This window comes from Xiphophorus hellerii, chromosome 21 (assembly GCF_003331165.1).
Source record: "Xiphophorus hellerii strain 12219 chromosome 21, Xiphophorus_hellerii-4.1, whole genome shotgun sequence".
Classification (NCBI taxonomy): domain Eukaryota; kingdom Metazoa; phylum Chordata; class Actinopteri; order Cyprinodontiformes; family Poeciliidae; genus Xiphophorus; species Xiphophorus hellerii.
Window position 1 is genome coordinate 24,511,766 of NC_045692.1, and position 10,543 is coordinate 24,522,308.

Genomic DNA, 10,543 nt, shown 5'->3' on the forward strand with positions numbered 1-10,543 from the left:
TTATAAATCCATAACTTAGTCATTAGTAAGAAAGTCTAACTGGGAAGAAAATAAATTGATGAATTGCTGTTTCTGCGTTCCAGTTACCTGAGCTGAGTTTGACATCAAACCCAAGTTAGCGACATTCCAGTTAGCGTAATCTGAGAAGTCAAGCTTCCAACATGGCGGCGCTCAGTCGTTCTTCGTAGTTTCTTATGAACATCGCTTCACGCTGTGCTTTCCACCACGTTTAATTTGTTCAGTTTAGAGCTGCAGGCAATTTGTCAAATTGATTTTAGACGTGTTGTTACAGCTTACTATTGCTGATGCAGGGAGCGGCCATATTGGAACCCAAAGTCAAAGTTTGAAAGGTTTTCACACTTTGAGTTGGAAGTTCAAACTGTAGCATCAGACAACCCAACTGCTCTAATTTAAATACTTGAACATTTAAATTGTTCAAACCTCTACAGATTTGCTTCACAATATCTAAAGCAGGGGTCTCAAACTCCAGTCCTCAAGGGCCGCTGCCTGCAGTTTTTAGATGTGCCACAGGTACAAAACACTGGAATGAAATGACTTAATGACCTCCTCCTTGTGTGGATCAGTTTTCCAGAGCCTTAATGACCTAATTATTCTGTTCAGGTGGTGCAGCAGAGACATTTTAAAGTTGCAGGACTGCGGCCCTCAAGGAGTGGAGTTTGAGACCCCTGATCTAAAGGTTCTGGTTCTCCCAACCTTCTGGACCATACCTTTTCCTTCCACTCAACTTTCCATAGTAATCAAGACATCATTACGGGCAGCTTTTCTAGTTCATTTATATCAGAAATTTCTAGTTTATTTATAACTTTAGAAAACAATAATTATTGATCCTCTTGTTCATAACTTGTTTTTACGTTTTTCTAAAATCAAACTCCAATCATGAGTCAGCATTACTTTTCAATTTAAAAATCTGTTTTATTTCATTCCATCAAAAACCAGATGTTAATCAGTCTCACAGCGACACCTGCTGGTGGAGGACGGAACAACCAGCCCTAAAACTATCATTCAGCTCAAAGCTGAAATTGTTTGATCTACACAAAATCTGAACAAAAAAAAATCTCTGAAACAAAAACACTTTCATCATAATTTATTTCATAATACCTCAGTGGCTCAGTTACATTTCTCAAAACATCATAAATAAGAAAACTTTCTGTACAAGTTCAAGAAATAAAAGTAAATTCATGAAGAACCTCAGATAATTCAAACTACAAATTCTTACAGTCCGTCCATAAAAACAGATTTTTAACGTTTTTATAAACTGAATGCATAGAGAGAATGTAAAGCTCTAAACATACAGAAACACACAGCGTCAGATTTTATATCTCCAACAACAAAATGAAGAGTGGAAACGTCTTAAAATAACAAAAATATTCAGATTTTAACCTCATTACAGAGGAAATAGGACCAGCGTGTCAGGAAACACCGTAAATAGAAAAAAAGAGTCAATTTCAGAGAAAAAACTAACATTTTGAGATTAATCTCAGAATTTTTATATATATATATATAAATTCTGAGTTTGAAAAGTTGTACAATTCTGATTTTAAATTTTAGAGAAAAGCTGAAATTTTGTGATTAATCTCAGAAATTTGCAAGAAAAAACTGAAAATCTCAGATTAATGAATTTTCAAGGAGGAAAAAACTCAATTTCTGAGATTAATAAATTTGAGTTTGAAAAATTGAATATTTCAGAGATTAATCACAGAATTTCACTTTTTTCTAGAAACTTCTTTTTGTTGTACAATTGCTCTAATACGGCGTCAGAAAAGTGAAAATTCGACCCATTTTTACAGAAAACTAGAAATAAGTTAGTGTTCTGTTTTTGTAGTGCTCAGCTCCTTTAAACTGATTCTGCGTACTTTGACGTGACCTTGTGACTCAAGAATGATGCTGCAAATTTTCCAACATTGCTCCCATTCTTTCAAATTTAATAACTTTTTAAAATTCCAGCAGGATGTTGGATTCGGGTCGGCGGGTCGGAAATGAAACCTTGTAGTTGTGCGTTTGTTTGCAGGACGGCGCGTTCAGATGAAAAGCTAATGTTTGTGTTTCTGCGCCGCTAGCAGCCTGGTCCGACTCTCAGCTCATTAAATAATTTAGATTCCTATTAAAAACAGTTTCAGGTAAATAAATACTGGCAGGTTTGATTCACAGTCGGGACGTTTTAGCTGATGGATTTCAGTTTGGACCAGGGGTTCGTCCCGCGGACCTCCAGCGGCGGGTTGTTGGAGAAAATATGGTTGCAGAGTTCCTCCAGCGGCGGCTCGGGGTCAGAGGTCGCGAACTGAGCCGCCTCCTCCACCTCCTTACGGATCTGGATGTCGATTTCCTGAAACAGGAGAAGATTTCCATCAGGTCCTGCAAGTTTTTCATATTTTCAGAGAATTTCTTCCCAGTAAAACTGGAAACGTGTTGCAGCATCTGAAGCAAAATAAAAACGTTCCAAGCTGTTGAGGTTTCTGGATTTCAAAATTTCCTGATTTTATGATCAACAAAACGAAGCCGGTTCCTGTTTTCTACTTACAGAAACACAACGTTACGCATGAACTGAACCAGAAAAGAAGAAACTGTTCAACAGAACCAATCAACCGACTGATTTCACAAGATTAAAATAGACCAACTGATCAGGATCAGCATCTAAATCCAGATGTTCAGGTGTTTTGCTGCTCTGGAGCCTCCAGATGTTTTAGCACAAAGCCAAGGAGGAAAGCCAGCAGCAATCACCATGGAGATCGTAGACTGTCTGTCTCCGGATGTAAACACTGGGTCCTTGTTGCAATAATGTGACCCGCAAGACCAGAACAACGTTTATGAAAGTAAAAACGGCTGCTGCCGTCTACGGACAACGTTGCTTAGCAACGGTAGCCGGCAGCATCATGATCAGATCTTAATCTGAGGGAACCTGATTAATGAAAGCTAAGTGTTGGTGCAGAGATTCTCCTGGAACAGAATCTCATCTCGTCTCAATGATGTAAAAGTAAAAGTTGGATTAAATACACATGAATGATTTTGCTCCACATAAAATGGAACAAATCTGAATTTCATTTGACTGAAAAAAATCGGAATTGGGTCGATAAGAATAAGATACTTATATTACAAATTTTTCTGGTATTACAACGATTTCTCAAATAAGGACTTATCATACGAGTTTTTTTATATTAATACAACTTCTCATATTATTAAGATTTTTTTCATATTACAACTTTTCTGTTGTTGACAAAACTTGTGCAGTGAAAAGGTCGTAACTGTGTGTCCATGGCAACCCTCCCTACCTTGAGCTCCTCGACTGACGCCATGTTGTTGCTGAGCAGTCGCTCCTTCAGCAGGGAGATCGGGTCGCTCTTACTGCGGACCTCCTGGATCTCCTCCCGGGTCCGGTAGCTGCACAGCGGCACATGGTGAACAAAACAAACTCACTGGCAGACTCTCCGTGGATCTGGGACTCACCTGACGCCCGGGTCACTCATGCTGTGTCCATGGTAACGGTAGGTCTGCAGCTCCATGATGATTGGCCCCTGGAAAACAAACAGGAAGTGACTTCACCGCGCCTGACAGCAGCAGCTGAAGAAGAAGAGTTTAACTCACCTTCCCAGCTCTGCAGTGATCTGCAGCGAACTTCGCCGCCTCTCTGACGCACAGCACGTCCATCCCGTCCACCTGCAGAGAAAACAGCGTCACTTACGCAGCGTCCCACCCCGCGGCATCACGGCGAACCCGAGCGTTTCCCGGACGGACTGTGTGCAGCATCATACATGAGCAGCGGACGGCTGGACGCATGCTCACACCTGCAGCTGCCAGGACGGCGCCGCAGCGACGAGTCCTGATGTAATCTGGGTCCAGAGGGCGGCGGCCGCGGCGTACGGCCCAACGCCGCCGCTGCCGCCAGGGACCACCACCCTAACGCAGCGCTAACACCATGCTAATGCAGCGCTAACACCATGCTAACGCAGCGCTAACACCATGCTAATGCAGCGCTAACACCATGCTAATGCAGTGCTAACACCATGCTAACGCCCCAGTCTGAGCCTCACTCTGAGTCCGGGGATGAAGTCGCCCCGCTTGTAGTAGTCGGTGCTGGCCGACGCCCGCTCCACCGACGTCCCCATGCCGTACTTGTTGTTCTCACAGATGAAGACGCACGGCAGCTTCCAGAGGGCGGCCATGTTGAAGGACTCAAACAGCTGACCCTGATGACGTCACACAAGATGTTAAATTAACACTCAGCTGCTAAAATAATCCAGAAACTGAACTCCAACTGACTTAAACTAACTAATCAGGAACAGTTTACCGTTAGTTATTCACCAACAGTCAGATTTTACACAAACAAACCTGAACTCCCAGTTATTAGATCGATTTTCAGAACCAAGTAATAATACTAACAAAATGTATAAACATGTTTTTCACTGAGGATCTTTAAACGGATATGTGCAAATAAAAATGAACATTTATAAACTGAACAAAATTATGATGAGTATTAAGGACAGGCTAAGAAAAGAAAATTATTATGAGAACAATTATAAAAACTCATATAAAAAACAACCTTTTCTAGTCATAAAACTATTTTCTTTTTCAAATTACTACAACTTCTGTATTATTAAAGTTATTGTCTCATATGGCTTAATTCTCTTATCACTGATTTTTCTTGAATTACAACGAAAGACAAAAAAATATAACATAATTACTACCACTTTTTGTCTCCCATTACTATAACGTTTCTCATATTACTACTTTTCTTGTATTACTAAATAGTTTTTCTTGTATTACGGTTTAGTTCTACCATCATGTCTGGTTGTAAATACTTGTTCCTGTATGAATATTTCTGACCTCATATGAATCAGATTAAATCTGCGTTAAGTTCAGGTTTGTGCATCAAATTCACGTTTTTCTTCTATAAACCTTTACAGTAAATTTAACACGACCTTCATGACCTGAACTGGGTTTTAGAAAAACAGGAAGTTGTTTTTTCCTCACCTGGTTTGCGGCTCCGTCGCCGTACAACGTCACACAGATCTGGTTGTTTCCTTGGTACTGGCAGGCCAGAGCGATGCCGGCGCCCAGCGGCACCTGGACGGGTCACACAGGTGACATCATCAGCCGGTGACATCATCAGACAGGTGGAGGAGCCTCACGCTAACTTCCTGTAGCTACCTGAGCGCCTACGATCCCGTTGCCGCCGTAGAAGTGAGGCGCGTACATGTGCATGGAGCCGCCCTTCCCTTTGGCCACGCCCCCTATGCGACCTGAACGGAGCAGACAGAACACGGTGTCAGCCACCAGAACCAGGCGGACCCGGGTGGGTCGGCGCCTCGCCAGCCTCACCTGTGAGCTCGGCCAGGATCTCTCTGACGGAGACGCCGCGGGTGTAGGTGTAGCCATGCGCTCGGTACGCCGTGATCAGGTGATCCGATGGGTTGATGGCGGCTTCGATTCCGGCAGCACACGCTTCCTGTGGGCAGAAATGACGTTACTCCAACATCCAGAACCACTCTGAGCTTCAGAAACATCCCTTCACATCATGAACTTTGACTAGGCCATTGCTAAACCTAGTCATGCAACAGTAAATGTGTAAATTTTTAAATGGAACCCAATTTATTCACTAATGCTAAGCTCGTGGCCCATTGTTGTCATAGCAACCCTCATGACAGTTAAGGACACCTACCAAGATGGCCGTCAGCCACGAAGTTTCTGGAACTGTGATGTCACATGAGAACTATGTTTAGGTTAGAAAGTGCTTTTCAACGCCTCCCATAGCCTTAAAGGTTATTGCTGATGTCAGACCAGATTATTTCATTCACACCAGTTCTGTTTAATCCAATTTAATCCAACTCCAGTTTGTTGGTCTAGAAAGTTCAGTTCGTTTTTTTGACGTGTGAATTCTAATCAAACTCTGGTCGTCTACAGACCTCGGTCTGGGTTCGGTTGAAGTGAACTCTGGATCAGTTCAAATGCATGTGAACGCCAGGAAGTGGACTACAGCGCAGGGCATTCTGGGTAAATACAACCAAAACAAACTAGCCTAGCGCTGGCAGGAGAAATGGCTCTCATGGTTAGATGAAAATATGTCGCTAAAATCTGACGACGCTCCATTTTTGTTTCCATTTGGTGAAGAAGGAAGTTGCTCTCAGTGTCTTCAGAAGTTTTTGCATCATTTCCTTCAGTGGTTCTTGGTGCAGCGCCCCCACAGGTGAGGAGTGGAACTGTTACCCAAATTATTTGGTTGGTTTGACTCAGTGCAGTGAGAAAACTGTAACAAATGTAACAGTTTTGGTTCTCATTGGAACAGAGTCTGACGTACCTGTCCATCATAGAGGTGGCAGAAACCCCGGATGATCTTCTGCTTGTAGAGCTGGTCGGCTTTCAGCTCCATGCGCCGCACCATCTGCATGGTGCGGTAATACTGCAGGCCCTGCTCCCGCGTTAGCTCCGCCTTCACAGGAGGCCCCGCCTCCAGCCGGTGCACGTCGCATTTCTACAGAGAAGAGACGTTTTCACAACACAATCTGTCCCAGAAACATTTCCTCCCTTAATTTGGTAAATTACAGAAGAGACCGATGTCAGAGGGCGACTGGCTCCTTCTCACCTTGATGTCAAAGGTCGCCTGAGGAGTGAAGTCAGATAAGGAGCGGGAGGCGACGACTCTGGCGCCCTGAAACAGATCAACGCTCGATTAGCTCATCGGATGACAGCAGGATTACAGATCAGAGCAAACGGATCGACCGCACTGAGCAGCGCTAGGCTGCCTTCCTCTTCACAGTGGGGGGTACTGGGATACGACAGACTGGGCTGGGCGGGTCCAGGTTTGGGTTTGGCTGCAGCTACACACAGATTACACTGAAGGCAGCAACAGGGCAGGAGAACCAACAAATCCTCAGCCTTCAGTTTCTGTCCAGTTTGTTGGAAATAAACATCTGAGAAATAAATTTAATAGATTAATTATTCAAGTAAACGTTTAGAAAAAGTGAACATTTAGGCACTTCTGCTAGCTTGTCTTCTTTTAGATATAAAATACATTTGCACAGATTGATTTAAAGAGCCAGATATCATCAGTGGTGGCGTTCCACCAGGACGTCGGCTCGGACCATTTGTTTTCTCCAGCTTCCAGTGGCCTAAAAATATAAAATAAAACTAATAATGATTGGTAAAAAGGCCTGAATGGTTTAAAATATCCTTCCTACTTTTACCTCACATCTAAAATAATTGAACCTTAAAATCTTTATTGATTCTTTTTCCTCCACACAGCGACTGTTGTGACATTAATGTGGTCTCTAGCGCCCCCAGCAGGTACTGGATGGTTTTAATCAACATTCACCATCAGATGAATCAACTTTTCACTTCAGTCGTCTCATTTCACGCCTCTGGTTTTATTTATGTGATATTTGCTCTAAAAGAACTGAACCAGATCGATTCCAGCAGGTATTTGAATCAATTTTAAAACCTAAGATGCCATTTGATTCCATTTAAATGAATTTGAAGTTTTTCATAGAATAAATCACTTCATTTTCAAAACAAATACTGCAGAACTAAGCAGCCATTTTGTTTCATGGTTAAATTTATGGTAAAATAAAATCCGTTTATAGTATTTAGTCATTTCAGACCAGCAGGGTTAGTTTTTTCGTAATAAATGTTTCTAGTCATGCAGAAGTTCTTCTTAGGTTCCCCGGCCCAGTTAGTGAGCAGCCAGACAGAACAGGAGCAGCAGGAGGTTCTTACGGGTCGGTCCGGTCCGTCCGTCCGGCTGCTCACTAACTGGGCGGCGCCGCCTGCTGCTGGTCGTACTGGTGGTGGTTTGGGTGGGAGCCGCCGGGCCTGTGGGGGAACGGGCGCCGCCGCTGGAGGAGACGTCAGATTGACATATTCTGACAGGCCAATCAGCAGCTGGGGAACAAAGGAGCCAACCAATCAGAGCTGAGCACAGCCAGGGGGCGCTAGAGCCTACAGGTTAGGAAACTGGAGGCTAAAACTGAGAAACTAAATCTGGACTGCTGCTGGGAACACAAACAACTTCATTTATAGTCCAGCCAATTTCTGATATTTAATCTCTAATCTTCACTAATCTCAACTTTAAATCAACAATGAAAAAGCCTCAAATCTAAGCAAAATACTGCAAAGATCATCTTCTTTCCTCCTCATCTCTGATCCATCACTCTAACCTGCTGCATTCTGGGTAATCTTATTTGTGTCTAGCATATTCTTCTGCCCGCTTGGCTAAATATCCAATGTAAATATTTAAACGACAATATATGGTGCAGCTTTATGTGATCATATAATGAAGGGTTTTACTTGATATTTTAGGCTGTTTGTCATTAAAACAATGACGGCTGACGGGTTAAAACAAATGCTGCAAATACGAAAACAGCAAATATAAAACGTTGCAACCTCGCTCCATAAACGCAGAAGTCCTCCAGACCACTAGAGGGCGTCGATCATCATCAAACTCTCAGTAAAGACAGGATGTCCACAAGAAAAGCTGGTTTCTACTTAATGTCTTACAATTTTATAGAATAGCAGCATATTTAAGTAGATAATTACTGACTCTAGACTCCCCCTAGTGGTCTGGAGGACTTCTGTGTTGTGGAGCGAGTTAGTGGAGTTTTGTACTTGTTTTTGTGAGGTTTTCTATGGGCTCAGGTTGTAGCATTTTTCTTTTGTAATTGTCTTATTGATTGTAGGTTTTAGCTTTTATTTTTTTCTGATCACAGATTTCAAAATCTTACAAAACAATATAATAAGAAAAGCTTTTCTAAACTCTAGTAACAGACATGATAGAATAAAAATATTAACCTTTATAAGATGCCAGTGGATTCATTTAGAGCAATTATTTCCAGTAAAAATAATTGGAAACATTTTTATCATTACTTCTGTGAAATAATTTTTACATTATAGTAATTTCAACTTTCTTTGGAAACCAACTGGTTGTTGTTGTTGAATAAATTACTGCAATAATTATTAAGTAGTTAGCATAAAACAAGTCATAAGAACTATTTTTAGGGATGTACAGATTTATTTATTAATCTTTTTATAACTGAATGACTAAAATCAGCTTCAGTCACTCAGAGGAGTGCCGTTGAGTTAAATCCTGGAAACTAAACGTAAACACAGCGAAGAGGAAGGCAAATCTAGCAATTAGAGGAATAAAAACAGTGGAGATAAACCTGGTCACTGCAGAGGGGAGGAAGTGTGGGACCAAACGTCAGCAGCTGCTTACCTCCGACACGGTTTGCTCTCCCTACGGTTCAGGTGCAGGGGTGGGGGAGGAAGGTGAGGAAGAGGAGGGAGAGAAGCAACAAATGAATGGGGGGTTGTTGAGTTTGTGAAGACTGAAGGTGGCAGAGCAGGAGGAGGAGAGAAAACTGGAGGAAAAAAGCAACAACAACAAGGTTCCTACAGTCAGACTCTGTTTGTTTGTGTTTTAAGGTTCAAAGGTCAAAATCAGTATCAGAATTAAACCCGACTGATGTTTGGGTTCATTTCTAGAGTCTGTAGAAACCTGCTGTCCCTGAACGCCCCATAAGATTAACCTTTACGTGCTGCGTTCAGGTTCACTACTGATAGAGATGCACTGATTGTGTGGAACATTATTTCTTCATAACGTCCAAATGATCAGCTTCATAAACAGCGTGCGGGAGATCAAGTTTATCCATTTGGATAAATATTAAACATGTCACTAGTGAATCAGACATATTTAAGTTTCTAAACTTAAAACTTTAAAAACTTACTGCACAGAGCAAGAATCCTGTTTAATAAATGATCTCATCTGGAATAGTTTACAATAATAAAGCAGCTCAGGATGAAACAAGTTAGTTAATTTTTATGAATAAACTTCATTATTCAGTTCAGCATTAAGAGCTTCATCCGACCCAACTGACAAAATATAATTTAATCAAGTAACTGAATGTTTCCAACCATAAACTGAAGTTCCATTCAACATTTAAGTAAATTTCCTTTGTTAAAAGATGATTATGTGATTCAGAGATGAAAATTGCTTCAACCTCCTAAAACTTTAGCTGCATTTTGAGTAACAAGCGCGTCACCGATGGTTATATCAGAGCATCTCTATCAGGACAAGCTGCTTAGAGGAAGGCAAATCACCACAAACACAGAAAATTATTCACATTACAGACAGAAAAAAAACTAAAAACCACACCAAAGAACCCACCAAGTTACCCTGACATGAAACACGTGTTCAGAAAGCAATATCCGAGCAGAAATAGCATCACATAACTACAGGAAACATTAGCTACTGCTAACAAGGTCAGCTACCGGTTAGTATGAACCGGTTCCGTCCGGATCCTCCGAACTAGAGTCCAACCACTCACCGCACTCCTCCCTGTGATCCGGCACAGTGCGTTAGAAATGATCGCCAACATGGTTTTCATCCTAGTGAAGGACGAGGTGACTGACGAGAGGATTAACTGCTGCTGCTAGCGGCTAAGGTCCGCGTTCTTAAGGTTCGACTGGAAACTGGAGTCTTTAAATAAAGGTTCCGATCTAAATAGAGCGGGAAGACAATTTATTTTTTAACATCCAC

The 10,543-nt window shown here is 41.9% G+C and overlaps 2 protein-coding genes across 17 annotated transcripts in view; one reads left to right on the plus strand and one right to left on the minus strand.

Annotated features, from left to right (window-relative positions):
* Positions 1-10,543, plus strand: part of LOC116712080 (NACHT, LRR and PYD domains-containing protein 3-like) — a 612,764-nt gene that overhangs the window by 137,736 nt on the left and 464,485 nt on the right. The window lies entirely within an intron of this gene.
* On the minus strand, positions 1,091-10,489 carry pdha1b (pyruvate dehydrogenase E1 subunit alpha 1b). 4 transcript variants are annotated; one of them, XM_032552030.1, is made up of 13 exons: positions 10,332-10,489; positions 9,221-9,241; positions 7,726-7,890; positions 6,596-6,661; positions 6,311-6,484; positions 5,335-5,461; positions 5,164-5,255; positions 4,987-5,079; positions 4,047-4,202; positions 3,601-3,672; positions 3,463-3,530; positions 3,288-3,396; positions 1,091-2,344 (listed from the first exon to the last, which is right to left on the minus strand). In XM_032552030.1, the coding sequence occupies exons 1-13, from the start codon at positions 10,389-10,391 to the stop codon at positions 2,180-2,182; spliced, it is 1,368 nt and encodes a 455-aa protein (XP_032407921.1). In that variant the 5' UTR covers positions 10,392-10,489; the 3' UTR covers positions 1,091-2,179. The 4 variants fall into 4 exon arrangements, with proteins under 4 accessions (XP_032407921.1, XP_032407922.1, XP_032407923.1 ...); XM_032552031.1 differs by lacking the exon at positions 7,726-7,890 and having other exon boundaries at positions 10,332-10,488; XM_032552032.1 differs by lacking the exons at positions 7,726-7,890; positions 9,221-9,241 and having other exon boundaries at positions 10,332-10,486.

Bases quoted from the DNA above. Each gene is read 5' to 3' on its own strand.
- pdha1b (XM_032552030.1), bottom strand. From the start codon at position 10,391: ATGAAAACCATGTTGGCGATCATTTCTAACGCACTGTGCCGGATCACA. The intron at 9,242-10,331 runs GTGAGTGGTTGG...CCTGAACCGTAG, and splicing joins GGATCACAGGGAGGAGTGCG to GGAGAGCAAACCGTGTCGGA. The intron at 7,891-9,220 runs GTAAGCAGCTGC...TTTGTTCCCCAG, and splicing joins GAGAGCAAACCGTGTCGGAG to CTGCTGATTGGCCTGTCAGA.